This window comes from Haplochromis burtoni, unplaced genomic scaffold (genome assembly GCF_018398535.1).
Source record: "Haplochromis burtoni strain Fernald_Lab_line unplaced genomic scaffold, NCSU_Asbu1 Contig_329, whole genome shotgun sequence".
Taxonomy (NCBI): domain Eukaryota; kingdom Metazoa; phylum Chordata; class Actinopteri; order Cichliformes; family Cichlidae; genus Haplochromis; species Haplochromis burtoni.
In genome coordinates this window covers 184,480-207,294 of record NW_024582690.1, presented here as the reverse complement: position 1 = coordinate 207,294, position 22,815 = coordinate 184,480, and the positions used below count along the sequence as shown (strand labels likewise).

Here is a 22,815-nt window from a genome sequence, read left to right as displayed (position 1 = left end):
TAATGAGTTTTTTGGGTTCATTGAGAACATGGTTGTTGTTCAATAATAAAATTATTCCTCAAAAATACAACTTGCCTAATAATTCTGCACTCCCTGTAGAGGCAGCGTTACATGACACATGAACACAAATACACGTGCAAACACTTGCTTCTAAGGGGCCTGCACTGTGGGGTTTTCAGCCACACAAAAATATGTTATTACATTTCAAAAAGTCGTTGAAATCTTACTTTACTTGAGAAAATGCATAATTTAGCAGAACAATAATCTAAGAACTGGAAGACACTCTAAGACAAATATGCTCTTTATCTGAGGGAGTGAGTGTAAGCGCCTGTCTTTGATGAATGTACTCTCGTCTGATATTTGGAATAAAGATGAAACAATAAATTTAATGTCAGAATTTGGGAGTTGTGATCGCTTAAAGCTGTACGACTTGCGGTGCTAGTGCAGACGCAGCCAATCAGGACGCATTCTTGTTAACACAACTCATCAACTATGTGTTATTTCAAAGTGTTCATTTAAGTAGGCAACTTTCCATGGATGTATGCGTTTCTTCCAGTTATCAAGCAGTTTGGACCAGTCATACTGGCTTCAGCTGCTAGAGAAACTGAAGCAGGCTGAGCAGAGGTGCTAAATAAACTACAAATAAACCTAAACTGACAAGGGAGGAACCTACACAAAGAAGGAGGAAATAGTATTATTGTAGGGTCTTTACCTTGCAATGTTGCGAATCTTGCAAAAGTGTGTTGTTGCCATTTGGTGCTATAGAAATAAATTAGTGGCTATCCCAGCTGACATAGGTAGACGTGGTACACCCTGGACAGGTCACTAATCTGTTGCAGTGCTAACACAACATGACTTAAGTAAAAGTCTAATAATTGTTAAGACTTGCTGCAGTGCCAAGGAGAAAATAGATTCTAAATATTATAAAGTATTCAGTATTTCTAAACTATAAATAAATATATCAAGGGAAAAAAGTGATACTTTGTTTCATGATTTGTAGTCTTCGCTGTTGGAAAACTGAACTGCATTAAGTTGATATGTGATGCGATCATTGATCTAGTGGATGCAGTAGCAAGAAGAAGCGGTGCGTTTGCTTGACAGTATCTACAGTTTTTAATGGCTGACTACTACAACAATACAAAATCTATGTGATATGAGAATTGCGATTATGATATTGACTGGACAGAATCCAAGAGAACCAGCGTGGAACTACAGAGCGGTGGAGCAGAGGATCGATCAGACAGTACTAATGGATTAGAAAGGTCCAGCTAGATGCTCTGATATCTGTCAGCTGCTTCCATGCGTCTCCTTAAATAAGTAACAAGATGCAGATCAATACACGGCAATCTGACACACTGAATATTCAACTGGCCAGAGATCAATAACGCCTCTCCCAACCTCTAACTAGCTTAATATGACAGAGGAAGACTGATGGAGAAAGCATATCAGCACGTACACAAACACAACCACGCAGCTCTAAAGGAGGTTGGGGAAGTGTCAAATAAAAGGGCAGCTTGCTTTTTTCCGCTGTGAGCAGGCGAGGAGAAAGAAAAAGAGAAGACTCGCATTGACATTTCACACCGATACACCGGTGTTTAAAAAAAGAAAAAAATGCTGTGGAGATCTCCTCCACTTGACAAACTGACATGCTCTACAAGAGAATACTCCTGTCTGCCTCAGCTGCCAAGACTTCCCCTCCAGCCAAACTTCATCTGTTGCCAAAAGTCACTCAAGCATTTTTCTGCACGGGGCATACACCAAGCAGAGCGTCTGGCTCACAAGTACTACCCCACCTGACCAGTGACCCATTCACCGTTTCACCGGGTGATGATGGGATCCATATGGGTTCAATTACAGATTTTTTTTACTTTTTATGGAGGGAAAAAACCCCTCTGCCTGAGAACATTTCTACATTTATAGAAAAATTCAGAAGTCATCCAGTTATGTGAAATTAGTGCCAGAGACCTGCCAAGAACAACCAGAGTCTTGGTTAAGTGATGGGATTTTAATGCCTTGCTCATGGGGCTCATGCATAATATTCAGTCAGGAATAGCTGATTTACTCTTTAGAACCGCATCTGGCACGCTGGTTGATGTAACAGCTTAGAAAATTGATCTAGATTTAAATTAAACCTTTAAAAGGGAAATTACATTACAACAAATTACGTAAATACAAGTTCATTACAATGGAAAAAAGAAATGTTTTAAGAAAAGTATCAAAAATGTTCAAGTGCTTAAAGTATTGAGAATCTCTTTTTATTTCAATTAATTTAATAATCAGGTAAAAATCTTCTTCAGATGCTTGTTAAGATTTCAGAAGTTTGGCTACCTAAGGAAAGCATTTGAGGAAAAAACATTTTATGGTAAGTATAAAAAAATAACGCTTAAATTAAAAACCGACAGATTGTATAAAATATATTTTGGCAAATTTTACAGTGTCTTTGAAATGAAAAACTCAGAGGGACACACTTGGATTACTGTCACAGGCAACTTACTAAACATGCGGTGCTTTGACTTCAATGCCTCCTCATCAACAACCACATGCCCATCAATGAGGTGAGTTTAACACGGTCATTGAGTCTTTATGCGATTTTATTTATCGGTTTCTTTTTCCTCCTCATGGTAGATGAATGAGCAGGGAGAGAAAAGAGAAACTGAGGATGATACCAACAGCAAAAAAAATAAAGTGAGAAACAAAGACTCACTGCATCCATCCTCGTCACTGTGGTCCCCGCAATCGTTGTCTCCGTCACACTGCCACTGGGCTGGGATGCAGGTACACTCCCCGAATGCACTGACTGCACACGTAAAGTGGTTCCTCCCACATGAGCACTCAGTGCTGCCCTGAACTCCTGCACACACACACACACACACACACACACACACACACACACACAGGAAGAGAAGATTAGAGTTTATCGCACATGCTCAGGTTAACTCAGGCACTGGAATTCATATTACCACAAAATGATTCTGCCAGATATACATAATAACTGTAAAGTATTGAGACAGGGACTTTTATCCCTGCCCGTGACCTCCTGCTTTGTTTCTCGCTTTAATCTTGACACTCCTCAGCTGCTCCCTGCTTAGTATGTTGGATAAAAGCCTGAGAATGCCACAGTTTTTTGTTATAAACAAAAACATAGTTTCTTTCACTTTAATGTAATTTTCTGTTTCATAACTCTCAACAGTAAACTTTAACAGTAAACCCAGTAAACTGGGACTCTGAATAGATTCAGTATAACCTTGCTTCTGAATTTTATGCTCTGATACCTGTCATATCTATTTTACAGAGTGATCGAAAGACTGTGCTGCTCATGTAAAAAGACGCTCCTTAGCTGCAGAAATAACAGAAATAACAGAAGCACATCAGCGCCTTGGTATACACATACAGCACTGCAATGGTTAGTCACTCAGTTATTCAACACATACTGAATATATTTGTTGTTTTTAGTGTTTTAATATCCTTGATTTGGAAAAGGTTTCACGTGCAAATCTTTAGTCCTCACTCTCACAAACCACTTTGATATAGAATAAAGTAAAATAAGCTAAAAGGGTCGTGTTATATCAAGTCAGCGAGGCCAAGCATCTCGAAGATTTTCAGCTCCCAAAATGACAGAGTAATTAAACTTTTCAAGGATGTGTGATTGTGCATTTGAAAAGCTGAGACCATCTCCTCTCAACACATATGCCTTACTGAAATATCTAAGCTATGTGGTGATGCAGAGGCCACGTGTTGCTTTCAGTTTAACTGGGCTTAATATGCGGGAGCGAGTCTCGGGGAGTAAAGTCTACTGTTAAGTTTAAAGTGAGTTAAACAACAACAAAACAAGCTACGATACACAGAAAGTCTGACTCATTTTAGCTCCTGAGAGCGATGATGTTTAGAACATCTGTATGTGTACACATGTCCTGTGGTGTTTCCAACTGAAATCCTCTGTGATAAGTAGGATGGGTGTCTTTTAAAAGCATCAACAAGTGACTGATTCAGTAAATTTTCCCCCTGAAGTTTCTTCTTCAAAAAACAAAACAAAACAAAACCCCTGACAGTGAAATATGCATTGTTGTTGGACTGTACTGACACTAATGATTAACAAAGTGATTGATGAGTTCTGTGTGCTAAAAACTGATAATTTAGTCAATTTACTCATCTGACAGAGAAATCACTAAGATGTGACTAAAGACTGAAGTTTATTATGTTTAGGTTTTTCTTTTTAGGTCGACTATCAGTGAAATGAGCACGTTCTGAAATGCTGAATCCCCATTCAGTGGACTGAGACAGCTTTCCAGTGTTTATGACCAATCTCTTGTAACAAGCTAAACTTTTATTGTTACAAAACATATGCTGTAAAAAGAGTAATAAATAAATATGCAGATAACATACGAGAAATGTAAATGTAAAATTTACATTTCTATTCAGAACACAATTGAACACTGAACTGTAACACCAAGCTAATGTGTAGCATTACAGTATTATACCGTGGCTTTTCTCTCAAGTCAGAGTTGATTCTCCATCTTCAGTGCACCCAATTATACATTCCCTCAAATATCCCTGCGTAAATAAACACAAAACATTTAAAAGAGCAGGGGACAACATTATAGCAAACCAAGCAGGCGGTTGCTTCAATTGTGGAAACTTACACACTGCCGAGTGCAAAAACTTTAGCATATTTTTTGCAAAAAGGTGCAAAAGTTATACTTCAAATAATTTACTCATCAATATTTTTTTCAGTTACATGGCATTTAGCTAGCTTACATTTAGTTAGCAATTTGCCAGTGTGACCGCTACAGCAATTTATCACAGCAGCCAGTTTATTTTTAGGGTGGTTACTGCAATGTTGAATACACCAGTGGTCCCACACACGAGTCAGAGAGAATGTCAAAGCTTGTATCTTGTGGCAGTCCAAGAAGGAAAAAGAATTATATTTACAGTACACTGAATGTAGACATGCTGATTCAGAACATTGTTAAGCACGGGAATAGGCGGTTTTATTAATATAGGCATACAGCAATTAAAATATTAAATAATAATAACATTTTATGAAAAAATAACATTGAAATACTAAAATAACAATACAGTAGTAAGCAGATGACAGTATTATACTGTAAAGCTCAGAATCTACAAGTAAACTACAAAATAACTAATAAAATCTACACTGAACTTAAAAAAAAGCAAAGAAAATTTTGATCTATAAAACATCTTCAATTTATCTCTGTTGCAACACGGTTAATTAGATGGATCAAATATAAATATCAGTTACTATCCTTTTATGTCATACACTGGGCATCTGTATACCAATAAACACTGGGTCTGATTTACTACCACAAAAAAGGAAAAGAAGGAAGAAAAAAAAGACACCACATCTTCAGACACATCACAGCAAACCATAACCAGGGGAGGAAATAAATAAAGGTTTCCCGTTTTGCTCTCACTTTGAAGCCCATTAATGGCCATCTGTGTGTGTGTGTGTGTGTGTGTGTGCGTGCGTGCGTGCGTGCGTGCGTGTGTGTGCACGTCTGTTTTGCTGAAGCTGGCCTGCCGCAACAAACCCAAAGTTTCTTGGAGCACGCATACGAATGTGTGTGCGTATGTGTGTGTGTGTGGTTCCTGGCCTCCTCACAAAGGCATCAGTCAACCCAGGAGGGCCTGGCAGAGAGAGCTCAGTAACCTTCAGATCCCTCCCACAGCACTAAATTAATGGCCTCTTTCTTTTCATTTCCCTCTCTCCCTTTCTTTCGCCTCATTCTTGTCTTTCCATCATCTCCTCTTCACACTTTCCCCTCAGATACCTCCATTATTCCCCCCTCTTCCTTACCCTCTGCTAGACAACTCTTCATTTACATCCCGTTAAATTTGTTTTCATTTTCATGAATGCTCTATAATTCCTACAGTCCTCAGACCCTAGGAGTGGGACATTTACTCTCAGAAAAAAACAAAATGGGGCTATCAAAGACAGACTACCTGTCTGCTGGACAGACTGGGGTCTGAAACTCCCCGTGTTAAACTTTTCAGGTTGACACGGATCGCTTATATTGGCTTTGTAGCGTTAAGCTTATGCATATTTTACTCAGATGTGAGTGTGGGCTTGCACTGAGCTAAATTAAAGTGTGCGAGCTGGAGCAGAAGTCTTGTCAACATGAAACCACATCACAGGCTGCACATTTGTCAAACATACTTTAAAAAGCATAGGTCACTGGCTTCAACCGCAGCCAAAGAAACTTATTGACTATAGCAGGAAGCAATCAACCACACTGTCTTACACAGTCTCACATATTTCCAACCGCTTAGATCAGGGGTGGGCAATCTCAGTCCACGAGGGCCAGTGTCCCTGCAGGTTTTAGATCTCACCTTGGGTCAACACACCTGAATCACATGATTAGTTCGTTACCAGGCCTCTGGAGAACTTCAGGACATGTTGAGGAGCTAATTTAGCCATTTAAATCAGCTGTGTTGGTTCGAGGACACATCTAAAACCTGCAGGGACACCGGCCCTCGTGGACTGAGATTGCCCACCCCTGGCTTAGATGGTGTGGCAGTCTAGAAAATGTTCAGATACAGACACAGTGACATCATCAATATTTCAGTGTCAGACTGGACAAAAACTGCCTGTAGACTGAAAGAGTTCTGGTGAAGGAAAGACTGTATCACATGTTCCTGTAATTGTTTTACAATGTTGCCAACACTATGTCACAAACAAAAAGTCACACTGCTGAGGTGTAGCAAATGTGCTTTATGGTACTAATACCCTTGACACACAAAGCTATCAAACCAGAAAATCAAGTCATCTAATGTTCATCCTGTGAACTGATGTGAACATGGAGCAAAATGGAAAAAATAAAATCTTAAGGGTTAAATGCCAGTAAATACAGCAAACGTTCGTGTAATCCCGTCAGTGAAAATAATCACAACTTTAAAACCAAAAATGTATGAAGCGAAGAAGATGCCGATGTTCCTCGATGAGACTTATGATGACGGGTAAATGCTCGGTCAGAGGGCATACAAAAAGACATTTATACCGTCTATAATGAGAGGGTGAACCTAGCAGGAAAATAAAGAGGGAATCATCACCCCTAGATTGTTATGCAAGGCTGCGGACAAAAAAAAAAAAAGTAACAAAACAAACACAAACACTATGCAGCAGCCAGGCCTAGCAGGCCGGTGCTTTCAAGAGCGCCAGCATGACAAGCCTCTGATGAATCACACAGATAGCAGATCACAAGCTGGGCTGTTTTCTAAAGACAGAGGATCACTTTGAGTTGTAAGCACAAGTTTAGCAACAATACATCATCTGAATAAAGGCTGAGGAGCACGTACAGTATAATCACCTGAAATTTGAGTTTGGAAAACTGATAGCAACAAGTTTCAGACACAAAAAGCTCCAAAACCAGTATCAACTTTTTTTTTAGGGAAATTCCTTGATATTATCAAACTTGTAGACTTTCAAAAGGTTTCCAACAAAGAGAATCTGGATTGTGACTGTGATTGTGTGGGTGATTGTGAGTGTGTGTGTGTGTGTGTGTGTGTAGCAGAAGCTTTGCTTTGTTTAGTGTTACTCAAGGATAGACGTTGGTCTAAATGTACATGTAGATATTTTTAAGCTATATCCCGCTCTGTGGATTGGTTTGACAGTCATTTTTGAGCAGAGACACAGATAATCAATCTCTCCCATCACCTGCAGATGATGGGAGAGATGGTAGAGCCCAGTGTGTGAGTTGTGACTCAGGAAAGAAAAAAAAAAAACCTCAGGCAGAGAAAAAGAAACCAAAGACCACCAAAGATCCTCCACTGCCGGTCACTATGGCCTTACACTGTCTAAACAGGCCTGGTATGGAACAAGACAGGTGGTCCCCAAAAAGGTAAACACAGACAAAATCCCACAAACCAACGTAGATGCCATGTTTAAATCCAGACCCACCTACAGCAAGGACCGAGCCGGAAGCTGGGGTGGCGCGAGAGCCTCAGATCTAACCAGGTGGTATATTCAAGCTATGTTTCACCATTTTACAATTTGCTGTTGTTAAATAGCTCAATGACGAGTGTGAAGTGTTGAAGAGAGAGCAGTTGGGCCAAAACACACAATGGTAACTCTGGCCTGGAGAGCGGGTGGCCACATGCTTTGAACAATGTCAAAAGGCTGCCAGTTAATTAGGCGTGGACCTCCCTGGAGTCTACCTGGAGGGTCGGCGCGGTATCTTTTTTGCAGTGCGCGAGTGCGTGGCTGTAAAAAAGTGATAAGCAGGAAATTGGGTTTGGGCGGAGGGATGGGGGTTTGTGGGGGTGAATCATCTGATGCAGAGTATAGGAGGGGAGCGCACAAGGAAGGAGTCCGGCCTTTTGTGTGCGTCTTCTGTTCTTCCTGCCACCCTTCGGCTGCTGGTGCCGAGCTGTAAAAGCACAGCCTAAGAGAGAAACAGCTGCGACTCAGCGTGTCAGCAACTGTTCAGCCCGAACCATCCAAAACCGGCCACATTCATGCAGCGCTGCGCAGCGCTGCATACTGAGAATGGACACAACTGGCGTCCCGGCTCGCTGTCGGCCAACAGCGTCCAGCATTCGTCACTCCTCGCCACGTGAGACTGCGGACAGAATGAGACGCCTGACTGCTTGCATACACGGAAAAGCTGTTCACCTGCAGTGGTTCTCATTCATGACTGACAGAGAACAAGAGAGCTGCAATGCTGTTTTGGCTTCCTCATTATCAGTATATTCGGATTTTCCTAGGCCTAAATGACCCATCCTTAGTACACAGTAATATTTCTGCAGTAAGTAATCTTTTTTCTAGCATATACAAGCTTATCCAAGTTTTAATTTCAAACCATTTCAATCCCATCTTCTATTTAAATTGGCTTTATATCCCAATACAAAAGTGTCTGAAAGAACATAAATCAAATTTACACGCTCTACAGATTCAACCAGATGGTTATTACCTTTAAAAGAAAAAAAATCTGAATGTCTATAATTTGATAATCTGTGAACAAGACAAGATCAGAGCAGAAAAGTACCGTAGTTTTCAGGTCATACTTTTCCCCCACACTGTGAACACTGTTTCTTATACTGATGTGCGGCTAATGCATTTTTTTTCCCATGCGGCCAAAAACATTTTGCCTGGTAACAGTAGACCAATAAAATTGATAAGTAGTATATATACGGTATATATTTTTACCGGTTGTTAAGAGTTTGTGCACTGTTGCGTAAAAAAACATAAGCAACGTAATTTGTGTGTTAAGTATACGTATGTATCAGTAAAGGTAGCCGTGTTACAGGCGCTGTTCAAGGAAAAAAAGCATTTTTTGTATGTTACCATAATGTTTATGTTACCATGTTTATGTTACCTTACGGATTAAATTAAACGTTAAAAATCCTCACGTGTAATATTTCTGTGTAAATATCTCATATTACGAGTGAAACGCATACGGCTTAAAATCCGGTGCAGCCTGTACAAGTACAAAATTTATTTTCTTTCTAAAAATTAGAGCATGCGGCTTTTAATCAGGTACGCTCTGTAGTCCGGGAATTACGGTAATATTTGCTGCTAGAAAGCGTTGTTTCTTTTCCCACCTTTCTGCAAAAGGAAAGCTTCTTCAGTACAACAGATTGTCTGCGTGACACCCTGTAACAGCTCGACCAATCAATTCAGCTTCTTCCTGCCCATGTGATGATAGTAAATCAGATAACAGCTGCCCTTTCAGCTCCGCTTTGGTCTCGTCCACTTTTCTGGCTATCTGGTAACTTTCCGCCGTCTGGTCTGGGACAGGTGGCTCATACTTTTTGTTTTCTGCGGCCGCTGCTGAAAACACGGCCGATGACAGTGGTGAAAGTGAACCGCACATTAAATGGCCCGTAAAACCAAAACAATACACTTAAAAAGTTCAAAATGGTCCATAAAGACTTGATGACCATTCTCAGAGGATTTATTACCTTTCAGTTTTTAGACTCATAGAAAGAAATCGATTAGTGGTGCATTTATGAATATAAACTGCGTACCTCAGGCTATGAGCCCTTTCTCGTGATCTGGATCTCTCTCTTTCACGGCATATGGAAGCTGTAAAGCTGCTACCAACACTCAAAGAACACATTCACTGAATTCTCTGTGGTCACCATGGCTCCGGGTTATGCTGACCTGGCTTCATGATGCCGAACAGCTCATCATCCCTGCCAGTACCTCTCCTTAACATCGGCTCATCTCCACCTACTAATTTGCCGACTGTAGGTCAGACCGCCCTGATGTGGCAAGCCGTAACCACAGCAACACATGTTGAACCGTGCTGGGGAAAGGAAAAAACAAGTGTGGGGAACAACATGTTTGAGAAGTCATATATATGCAAAGCTTTATAAGCTTAAAATGCTGTCAACATCCAGTTTGTGCACTCGAGTATGTAAACAAAGTAGCAGACAAACAAGCTTAGAGCTGACGTCAAATCTCTCTGGACAGCTCCGTCATCACCAGCTCATCCTCCTGGTTTGCTCAGTAACACACACACACACACACACACACACACACACACACACACACACACACACACACACACACACACACACACACAGGAAGGACTGTCTTAAAACGAGGCAGTTGGTCCAGCAGCGGGGTTCTTTTCGCGCCTGCTCATCTCAGACTTTCATTAATAACACCAGTCTTATCACACTGCAGCTCTCAGTCACTTTTTTATAACATAACTCAGCAAGGGGGTGTGTGTGTGTGTGTGTGTGTGTGTGTGTGTGTGTGTGTGTGTGTGTGTGTGTGTGTGTGTACACTTAGCCAATCATTGCCTAATAACTACATGTCACCTAAAAGCATGTGGGTGGATACTGTCCTTCATTCCCTTAAAATGAACCAATTCAACTTAATGACACACACAGTGAACATTACCCTGTTGCCGGTGAAGTTTTATAAATTAAAGGCTATAGAGGGAAGCTGTGTACAGTACATTCACCCACAAACACACACACACAGACAATGTCATGCAAGGCCAGTCGGCAGTCTCCCTCTGAAGTCACTTCAAAGATAACTCTCTTGGCCAGGGATGAGTGGACGGCCGCTGAACAGGCATGTGAGTGGACATGAGGTGGGGGAGGATACATGTAAGTTTGTTTTCTTCACTGAAAAAGAGAAAAGGAGATTTCCTTTTACAGGGAGTGTGTGCAGTACTATACATTTCATTTTCTGAGGCTGAAACCGTACTGTGAGGACTCCGGCTGCTCGGCACTGCACTTATGTGGTTTGGGGTCCCAATAACTGTGTGCATGCGTTCATGCGTATGTGTTATATACAGGATTTGAATGACAGAAGGATTCAGTGCAGTAATCAAAGCAAAAACACTTGAAAAACCCATCAGGACAGCCTCCATTTCCTCCATTTCCTTCACTACAAAGATGTTTTTGAGGCTTGATGGGAAACCGGATGAGAGTTTCTCCACAAGGGTGACACGCGTGTGCTGAAAGGAGTTGACGGTGATAATGAAGCCGTTGCACAGAATGGTGGAAACACAGGCAAGGCAGAAGAAGAGCTGCAGGTCTGACAGTTGTAGGCCTGTGTGGGAGGACTCCTGTGGTGTTTTTATGAAGAGTGGGTGAGAAAGCAACAGTGTTGTGTGTGGAGTCATAGAGGAGGGCAAAGACACAGAGAGTGAAAATCTGGTTGGCTTGTTTAAAAGCAGCAGTGTGAACAATTCCGCTGAGATGAAAAGGTTGCACAAAAGAAAGGGCACTTGCAGTGCTTTCAAATAATTGAAATCATATAAAAAGATGCTCCTGTGGAAATAACAATCAATAATTGCTGCCTGTCTCTCATTGGATGCCATCTCCACCAGCAGCTAGCGACAATAGTCTTTGTTCTCCTCTGCAGCCGGGGTCAGCTCTGAGGAACCCCTCGTGAAGTCGTTCAGCAGTTGCAATCCAAGCTGGTGCAGGTGGAGCACATCAAGTCAGAGGATGAGAGAAACTACAGAGAAGGGCCAAGGTTAGCTACATAGGAGCAACTGAACCTTCAAAATAAAAGCAAGAGGCAGTATCCACTAGTAGACCAATCATGCAGGTTTTCATTCTCAGAAAATGGAGGGGGGGGGTTAATGCGAGGTTAAATATACCTGGAAAAGTATAATCAATAATTTTCTGGCACTAAATGAAAGGTTTGAAGAAAAGGTTCAGCAGTTTCTCGCGTCTACAGATTAAAGAGCATCGCTGCATTTAGAGTGAGAGCATAAAATCGTGTCGTGGCTTTAGCACCGATAGGACTGTTTGAATGTGCGTGCATCTGTGCATGTGTGCATGCATGTGTCAAGTCCGACAGTGTAAACACAGCAGAGCTCTGAGCTCTGTCTCTGGCTGTGAACGCTGCACTTGCTGGGTAATGTGCTGAGCTAGCACTTGGTGTCCAAGCCTGCTCTAATCCACAGATTGACTCTTTGGCCAACTGACATGCCCCCCTCTTCCCATTGTCACACACACACACACACACACACACACACACACACACACACACAAAAAATTCAAATCATACTCATTCCAAACACCAAAATCCCCCAACAGGGGCCTCTGCCAGTGATTCACAGGTCACAGCATCAAATGAGCCCCTCTTTCCTTCCTGAGAAGAGTTCCATTTGCTAGCCGGGGTTCAATTTTTAATAGCCATTCCAGTATATATGTGGTTTTCCACTAATCATTATATGTAGAGGTCCTCCCTACAGGCCTCTGAGTTGGCATTATTACCAGTGTTCATTAGTCAATTCAACAGTTAATCAACTGAAATATTTTAATGATCATGGCTCCTGAGTACCCACAGCATTTTAAACTGGTAGCCTTCAAGCCATTGGCTGGCTAAAGAACTAGGGTTTGATGGTTAAGAAAATAGTAACCCTTCTTCAGTACCAGTTTCACAGCTCTCCTGACAAAGTTCAAAGATTGGACTCTGGCAGCGTGAGGAATTTTTCAGTACTATATTACATCTGTCAGGTGAAAAACAGTACACCAAGTTGTGAAACTCGCTAAATATTTGCGGAATGGCAACTGAAGCCAAGACGAGATAAGACAGAACGTCAGGGCCAAAGTCTGGCCCTGAGGGGAACAGAATGACATCCGGCCAGTGCTGTGTTCATGGTGCATACATTACTACTCAAAACAAAATTTAACAGAATAACATATCTATACCAAAGTATGCAAATCTGAAAAAACAAACAAACAAAAAAAAAACCCTGAAGCAAAACCAAGTGATCCACTTTCCATGTTTCCAGCCGATAGAAGCGGCAGACCCTACTTAGCTCAAATCAAAATAGCTGAACCCACCGTTGTAGGTAATCCAGAGTATAGGCAGAATATACTCAGATATGCGGACGACATAAAATGGCTGTCTAAAGTCTGAAAACTCTCAGCAGAAGTTTTACATATTTTTATTTCTGCTTGTATGCAACGAGATCACATCCAATCCAGTGGAGTCAGTTTCTTTGCGCTACACGAGTTGCCTGGAGAAAAACACCTGATCTTCACCCTTCTGTGCAACACCCCCAATTCATCAAACTGTACACGCAGATCATATTTTACCCATGCCCCATTTAATTCTGCCGCTGCACACATCAGAGCACCTGAATAAATTACACATGTAGCCAGTGCCAGCTAATTTTGTCATCTGTACAAACATTCATTTGAGCTGTGTAACGCACCAAACAAGCACAGCACTCTCTCGAACAGACTTCAAGGCAGTGCCTCATGCCAGATCAGTATTAGCAGCTCAGTTCTGTCCATGTCTGTGAATGTGAACTCACACTGAAGGGATAAGTGGTGTAATAAGAGGAGATTATTCCATGTGGGCAAGCTGTAACTCACTTTATGGGCTTTGACTGGATGAGGAGAGCAGGCGCTGGGGTCCAGCTCTGTAATATCCAGTTATAAACTGACGCAGCATGAAGGGCTCCACTAACCTCCCCCACACTGGCACCAGAGCCTCTATGATGTTAACATTTGGGATTTGGGGCAAAAATTGGGCTTGTAAAATTTCAGATCTCCGAGTGAGAGTTTGCCAGACTCCGTAAATTCACCTCTTTGTTTTCTACATCACTCCAGTGGTCGGCCATTAAAGTGAGCTGCCATATTAGGAGGCTTCAAACAAAGACACACATGTAAAAGACACTTATTTCTGGGCAAGACTCAGTCTGGCAATTAAATCTCTGATTACCAGTCATACTAGTCAACACAGATTTGAAAACAGCTGGACTCCCCCCCCCCATCCAAGAAAATAACACTATCCATGGTTTTATTGCACAATAAATCAATGCTCTTATTTTGAAAGTTTAGTTCAGTAAACATAGGCCCTTCCCGTTGCACATTGCCATACTGGCAGGCTAACCAGTGGTGGTTCTAGATATCATTCAGCGTCTGCGCCAGCCAATGAAATCTCTAGTTATTAGTGAAATAAAGAGTTTAATGTAAACTAGACAGACTAAGCAAAAATCATACTCTCACTAGGTAGGCCAAAAATTTGTTGACAATATCGGCGATTCTCTGAATATCATTTGGATTTAGGGCTGTTCGATATAACGATATATATCAGATGATATATCGTTTCATTTTACGCTATCGTTTGTTTCGTGGTGTCACAAAATAAACTGTTTACGGCAATATTTTTTCATCATTTTGATGGTCACTGTAGTGGCTATATTAATTTCTCTCTCTTTCTCTTATATTTAATATAACCACACTACAGACGGACAAGCGCCTGTTTTTATGCGTTGTCGTTAGCAACAACGACGGTAAAGGCTTTTCCCCACAGCATGCCGTGTAATAAATACTCACAAAGAAAACAGTGGCCATTAAACTTATGTCTAAAAATGTATAGTTTCATGCATCAGTTAAAACACTCGACTCCAGGTACATGACGCCCAGCTGGAAACACTTCACGCAAGTCAAGCTGCCCGAGATTCACAGAATTTACAGAAAATGTTAAATTTTTGTGATTTATATCGTTATCGGGAAGATAGATGTCTTATATCAGGATATGAGATTTTGGTCATATCGCATAGCCCTATTTGGATTCATTTTCTATCCTCCTCTTCTCCAATGAAGAAGATGTTAAATGTTTAGAAACCTTGTAGGACAGCCACCCTGGACCCTACGGGACAACAAACCCCTGAAGCATTCCAGAGGCGGTGGGAGAGCGGAGAGTTTTTTAGGGCGATGGGGGTGGAGGGATGTTAAATTGGTGACTTGGAAGGCAGAGGCTTTCCAGAAGCGAAGCGGACAACCTGTGGTTGGGGTTGAATTCTTTCCCTCTCTGGCTCCTTTTAGAAAAGAGGAGAAAACAGCAAACACAGACCCCTCCATTCACAGTAATTTATCCCTATGACCAGGCCTTCTTTACCGGCAGCAATAGCCCCCTTCCGGGGCTGCCCAGCAGGATGCCTGCGAGTGGCGTGTGAAACTCTCCTGTCTCCTTCAGCTCAAAAGGGAAGGATGAACAATGGCCCTCGCCAGGCACTGGCTCTGAACAATCCCTCACTCTGCTTCACTCTCTGCTTTACTTTCTCTGTCTCTAAAAGCAACCACAAGCTATTCCTCTCAGAGCACACATTCCTTTATCCATCCAATATACTGTCCATCAGAGGCTGGTTCCTGTTACCTGAAAGTCCTCGCCTGCATTTATCCCATCCACTTGTCTTTGCCTCAAACTTTATCATTGCTCTTGTTGGTTAACACACAGAGACACACTGTGTATCAACATGAAAGGCAGCAAGAAGCTCCCCACATTTTTCGGGGTTCTCAGGACCTCATGTGACCCTCCCACTAACCCAATCATCAAAACGTGGGCAGCTCACCATCGCTGTGCCTTAGCCCAACCATCTTTCCACCTTTGAATAAAGCCCTGCTGGATCTTTCCAGCCTGAAGGCGTTTGGATCTGACTCAGAGAGCGAGTGAACAAAGCAATTATTGGTTTGATCAGAAGCATATTTGCCTGAGACGAAATTACGACTGATTTTGATTTACTGTACCCCATGTGAGATTTCCACAACACATGGAACCCAACAGTGAAAACAAAGAAAATGAGTGTGGACAGTGAGGCAGCTTTGTGCCATTACAATAAACGCCACAGCAAGTCTTTCTCCCCAAGGCCGAGGATGTTAGCGAGTAAGCTGGGCCTCTGCGAAACATGTGGCTCATCACTTCATAGGGCGACTGTCCAACTGGCTCCAGGCTGAGAAACAGGCAAACTGCATGTCAGTCTGATCAATCAAAAAGAAAAAGAAGTGTTTCTGAACCCCTCTGTGGGAGCCAGCAGTTGGGGGAAAGAAATGTGGACAGTTTCCCGACAGAAAAGCGCCTCAGAAACAATCTGCACAACTATTGCGGGAAGCCATTTTCTCCCCAGCACTCAACCATTCACCAGCGGCTCCTACAGAGCTATTGAGCATTCACCAGGCACCTCCACATCCCCGACAAGCGCAACAAAAAGCATTTTAAAGTAACACTCCCCGCAGTTCCCACACTATTTCACCTGTCAAATGCTTACAAAACAGTCGAGGAAGGCCAAATTCTCCTCAGGGGCACTACAGCGCACCTCTTGCCAACCTCAGCCCCACTAAAGATGTTGTTACTTCTCCTAAAGAAAGAATACACAATAAATCTTTCCCACCTACTATCACGAACAACTATTCTGAGCCTCAAGGCCCAGACGGGACCTTGCACCTTGACAAGCATCACCTAAAGTAGAACAGGAAACCTAAAGAAAGCATTTCCTCATGGAGCCAGACTGTCAGCGCTCAGAGAAAAAAAAAAAAGGATGAGTCATCTTGGGAATGATGCTCAGGAAATCAATAGAAACCAATTGTCTGTTTGAGGAAGGAGACAACAGAAAAAGGCAAAGAGAGGGCAGTGCTAGAAATTTGTTGTTGTGTTGTAGGAAATTAGAGGCATCTGCAGAGTCAGAACCTTGACCAGCTGACTGATCTTAAACTAGAAAGATATCAGGGTCTGACAGAGAGAGTAAGAGCAACTGTTGGCATCGATCATTTACTCGAGCCTTCATTCGGAATTCATAAGAACACAGCTCTGCAGGCGAAGGGTGGCGATGATACAGTCAGCTTCCAATTCAAAGGCGGTGTTGCCCTGCACAGATTACTCCTATGGGCATGAAAAGGGATCATCAGAGAGAGAAAACTATGGTTATGGAGTTTTAACTTCTTAACTCAAACGCATTGTTCAACTTTTCAATGCAAATAGTCAAATGCACATATTGGAACCCTAATGTCTAAGAAATCATCTGAGGCAGCTGTATGTTATGTTATTTGTTTACCTCACTGGTCACAGCTTCTCAGTAAATGTGCAGCCCTCAATTTAACACTGATAGCAAAACTCCCACTGATGATACTTTTTTTTTTCCAATTTTCCACTGTGTGTGTAGGATGGAGAGGTACAGCTTCACTTAAGCTAATTATAGACATCTCTAACTGGTTTTGTTGCTATGCTGTGCATGTTCCATTTTCTGCGTAGCAGGGATGCGAAAGCACTTGATGTCTATAAACTAGAATTTGTTTTCTTTGAATGCAAATAATAGTAATGAAAAAAAACAGTAGATGCAGAGGTTATTTAATAATAAGGTTTAATAATGTTGTTTTGAAACAAGGTATTCAGCGTCTGTCCTAATTCATGCCACCAGAGCATTCTACAGCACGACAGTTCGGATTAACTCCGGGAGGGAAAGTTGAACATGACAGAAAGCTTTTCACGCGTCTGGAAGGAGAAATGACAGCAGCCCACTCCGCTGCCCTAATAAACCTCCCGTTTAAAGAGACGACACAAATATTTGCTTTGTCAGTCTGCGGCGCTTAACCTGCCACAGCCTTCACATCACACTGCAGTGAAGATGCGAGTTATGGATCCCCTGAGGTTGGAGAATAATTACGCACCTGCACGATAACAACTGTCAATAGAGCATCAACCCCCATCAGAAAGCGAAAGAACAATGCCCATCAGAGTCCTGGTTTGTAGATGCCGCAGTCATCAAATTAGAACCTGATCCTATTTTTCGATTTTAGCTCCCCACCTTGATCAACAATAAAAGCTAAAACAATGAAGGGTTTTCGTGTCCCAAGCCGTTCTCCGTCATTTAATATCTGCCTTGGAAGCTGTGGTCCTATTTTAGACTCTCATAAAAGCAAAATTTGGATGTAACTCAATAAATGTTAATTTGGCCCGGGGCATTTCAGAAAATGAAGACATCAATCTTCATGCAGCAGCCCCCCCACACACACACACACACACCACCCCCAAAGACCCAAAAACAGCAGCAGTATAATGAAAGCGAGAGAGAGGAAATAACACAAGAGGAGAGTTTTATCAACATCACTCTTGTTTTAAAAGTCCAGGCCCTCTGTACACTTTTATTAAATCCATCTTTCAGGATGACAGGAAAAGCGGAAATGTCATAACGGGCCAAATCGCTAAACACAGATCCAATGAGGCAAAAAAGGAAACATTTACAAAATGTTTTAAACAGAGAAATAGTTTTGGCAAATCTATTTGGAGTAGGAAATCAAGACAACAAGACAAATATAGCTAAAGCTTTTTTTACCTGATATAACCCAAGTGATAAAGACCTACTTTATGTAACTGGATCTAAAGCTGGGTGGTTGTGGCTCTTTACAGAGGGTTTGTGGTTTGATCCCTGGCTGTATCCTTGAGCAAGATACTGAACCCTGATTGGCTCTGCAATGTATTCATCAGTGCGAATGTTAAACATGTTAATATGTAGAAAAAAAGTGCCATGTCCCCACATCAATGACAGAGTGACACAAAGTGTTTACATTCCCTAACACTGACACAAGCCCAAACACGCCTGAGAGCAAAAGCCACGTGCAAACCTCCGCTGACAATTTAGTGCCTAAAGATGGAGATACTTCAATGACATGGAAGTGATTTGGCAACAAAAGGTAAAAACCCCCAACAGCAGCGCAGCACAATACTTTCCAAAATATCCAAGAAAGCTGTTCCTGCTGAAGATGAAAACAACAAAACTTGTTTCACTCCTCCAGGCACAAAAAACACACTAGAGTAGAACCAGGCTGTGACGGCACGTGAGGAAGGAGGAAATGCCAACGGCTGGTGATGTGGGACCCAAATATAAACAAATGACCTGACCAGACATCACTGGAGCACCTGATAGATGCCCTCTATCTGACAGGAAGAGCAAATAGTGGATGCTAGTTACCAGTTCGGTTACATGGTGGAAAAGGAGCACTCTCAGCAGCTCAAGCCAGGATATAGAATTCCAGGTAAAAAATATTTCACAGTTTTACAATGTGACAACACAGGTCCACCCTAAATCATACCCCACTTTATCATCCTGGTGGACACTAATGCCAAGTGTAAAATACAAAATGAAGAGCATGTTGAACACAAAAACACCTGAAACTGAGGCTATAAAGCCACTAGGAAAGTGTTTACTAAGGTCATAGATTTAGGCAGCAGAGTCCCATACACTTTTATTTAACCAAACTTCATCAAGCAATCAGAGGATCTGCCCCACACTGGTCATAAGAAAGAAAATACAGGTTTAACACATTTTTCACTGGATATATATATAGAAGTAATACTAAAAAATCTGTTAGGTGCTAATGAATTCAGAACACTGATTTGAGTCCCAGCTGATCTTTTGCTATTTTCATGCAAAGCAAAATATTTTCCCATGAGCCCTAGCTGCAAGACGAGAAGTTAAAGGTCAATCTTCCTCATTTTATTTTTACTGTATTTGCACTGTGAGCCCGACAAGTCTGCCTTGCGGTCTTGACATGTCTCACTTTAGATCCATTTGTTTTGGGCTTAGCCATAACAAACACCTGAGAGACAGCCTGCCTTTCGGACAAATGGACTGACGTTGTAATATTTTACTCTTAGTACAGAGTGGATCGTTCTCCCGACACATACATGCCTCAATTATCCGCTCTGCTCTGTACTTGCCACACCTCCATCTCACTGTCCTGAATTTCCTTATTGGTGCCACAGCTCCTTCCCACCAGTCCTCTTCATTCTTCCTCCCTCCTTCTTATACCGTCTCTATGCTCCCTCTGAAGCTCTTCCCACAAGTATGTTATCGGTCCTGACTGATTTCAGACACCCTTGATTAAAAGAACGGCCCTGTCTGGGCCACTTTGACTCACACACACACCATGCAGGCAGAAGACCGGCAGAAGAAAGAGACGCTGCCCAAGGTCTGATCTTAGCGCCGGGCCTGTTTGGGCCTGCCTGCCAGCTTAGATGCCTGCAGGGTGCTGGCCGCCATGCTTGAGAACACACACTCTGAAACACATGCGGCCTCCCCTGTTCCCATCAGTGAGCTGAATGTGGCATAACAATCATTTGTTAAGCGAAACTGTAATAATTGCCTGTTATTGTTGGCTGTTGTTGTTGCAAAGCAGCAAAGTTTTGGGGAAAAGTGATAATGACAGAGCACGCTGCAGAGTATGTTACAAAACACACAGATAAGACACAGATCAGGGTTATAAACTGACTGTGTTACTTTCAAGAATTAAATGTAACCTTTTTTTTTTTCCTCTTTTTTTTTTTGCCACTTCAGATTTTCATTGGCTGGCTGTCATGTTTTTTACTTAAGAACCAATTCTAAACTGAAAAGCTCTTCCTCTGTTTCTGCTGGCAAAAGCTGCAGACAAACAGAGCTTCTGTTGTCTGGAAGTGAGAGACAATGAACGTAACCCCCAGACGTGCCTAAAGAATTCAATCCGTAATGATTAAAGCAGTTTTTGGTAACTCATTGGCTTGATTTTGGTAATAGCACCCTCTGAAGCTGCCTGAAATGTCTTCCATCCATTCATGCACACACACACACACGCACACACATTCAATTTAACATATAAAGCATGTGTTAGCACAGACAATAGCGATTTTCTTTTTACTTTTGCATTTTGTCTACTGCACTTTCCCCCGTCCTCCTGCCTCGTTGTCACAATTCGTACTGCCGTGTCTCTTCCTCGTTCTGCTGCATTTGAAGATTCTCCACACAACGTGAACGCGGCCCACTTTAGAGATGAAATGAAAGGGAGGAAAAAAAACAAGACGATAAGTGCAGAGAGAGTTACAAACCACTGTGCTTTGGAAGAGAGGAATGTGGAGGAGGAACACTGGCAGCAATCGCTACTGATGGAATATTCTAGACTTTGATTAAAGACGGAATCAAAGGAGAAACTCAGACTTTCTCTTTTTGTTCTTCTTCTTCTATTCTACCAGCCTCCGACCTCGCCATCCCTCAGCCCAGATTTTTTTTAAGTCAAAGAAGTGAATGAAGCAGAGGATTGTGGGGAAGCAGGCAAGTTAAGAGATGCAAAAAAAAAAAAAAAAAAAAAGCAATCCTTTCATGACTGCAGTGAGCTGGGAGATCAGATGTGTGCTGAAAGCAAGCATCATGTATTCACTGTATTCACAGCATCTGCGGGTGCTAAACAGAAGGAAGATGATGGTGATGAAGCGGCTGGGGACGTAAACAAATTTGCTTTCTTTCTCTCTTTACAGATGATGCCGTTTGCTTTCTGACTTTTTTATCTTTTCTTTTTTTAAGTAATGAGGCTTTGAGGCAGACAGGTTTCAGCAGGATGCCAGCTTCATTGGTGTTTTTTTTTCCTAAAACAAATAAATAAATAAATGAAATATTCTTTTGTGGATCTCTTTCCTGCCCTTTCTTCAGTGACAGAACAGCATCTGCAGCAGCACATTCTGCTGGAACACGAAACAGCTGAGATTGGGAGCGATGTTTAATGAACAACCTGCTGATCCTCATCGGACCTGCAGGCAGACGAGCCCAGAGTTCTAAACTCTCCTCCTCTCTCTGCTGTCAACAACCTGATGACAAACAGAGTTCCTTTTGTGTAAGGAGAAAAAAATAGAAAAGAAATGCAACAATGAGACTGACCTCCAGACAGGCCAGAGAAATAAAACCTGTAATGATTAAAGGACCTTTTAGTAAATCATTGCCTGCTTTGCACTGCAAAACCCTCTCAAGTCTCCTGAAAGAATGGTAAAAGTGGAGGCGGAGGAACAGATAAAGAGAAGGGCAAGCTTTTCCCTTTTTCTTTTTTTAAGTGCAGCAGCCGGTGAAACGATATGTGCTTGAGGCTCATTAAGACGAGAGGCGCTGGATTCATTTAATCTCCCTGTACCCACAAAAAAAAAGAAAAAAGAAAAACGCTTCACAATCGATCAGCTGTGGCCATCTAGGTCCTGATGGCAAAACAGACAGCCGCTCATGCACGTGCGCATGCACGCAGCTCTCGTTAACTTAACAAAACTGTTGCATCGGTCGTTCTCATTAAGTGAAAGACAGACGGACGTGTGATGCTCATTTAAGCTTTAAGACGAGGATTTAGATACACTCTCCCTCCTTGGTTTCATTTGCCTGGCATCATGCTCCTGCACTTCTGATCCGATTAGGATGTTTGGAGGTGTACAGCGCTGCCGCAATGAGATTTGGATTAGCGGCAGCTGAGGATTCGGGTCGGGAAGCATACATCAGACCTCGGCTGGGAAAAAAAAAAAAAAAAAGGGAACAGAAGTTCACTTTAAATGAGGAAGCAGTTGTGTGCCAACTAATCTCACATCAGATAAAGACATAAGACAAGCTCAGCACTACTAAAATAATGAGATTTGGGAGTGCAGCAAACATTCCTGCAATGGACTCCAAAGGAACAGGAAAAACCACAGAGTCTACACAGCTGCAAACAGACACGTTCTTCTGAACTGTCTGAGAACTAAAGTGAAAACACTGAGCCTGCACAATCTCCCAATCCTAAGGAATCAACACACACACACACACACACACACACACA

The 22,815-nt window shown here is 42.1% G+C and overlaps 1 protein-coding gene and 1 long non-coding RNA gene across 4 annotated transcripts in view; both read right to left on the bottom strand.

Annotated features, from left to right (window-relative positions):
* Positions 1-22,815, bottom strand: part of lrp4 (low density lipoprotein receptor-related protein 4) — a 122,549-nt gene that overhangs the window by 74,803 nt on the left and 24,931 nt on the right. For all 3 annotated transcript variants that reach the window (XM_014340032.2, XM_005942158.2, XM_042228524.1), the window contains exon 2: positions 2,705-2,851. In XM_014340032.2, the coding sequence (XP_014195518.1) occupies positions 2,705-2,851 (147 nt within the window). The remainder of the gene's footprint in view (positions 1-2,704; positions 2,852-22,815) is intronic.
* LOC121815845 lies at positions 15,970-22,809 on the bottom strand. The gene is made up of 2 exons (XR_006055409.1): positions 19,771-22,809; positions 15,970-19,735 (listed from the first exon to the last, which is right to left on the bottom strand). It is a non-coding gene; the product is annotated as an uncharacterized LOC121815845 (long non-coding RNA).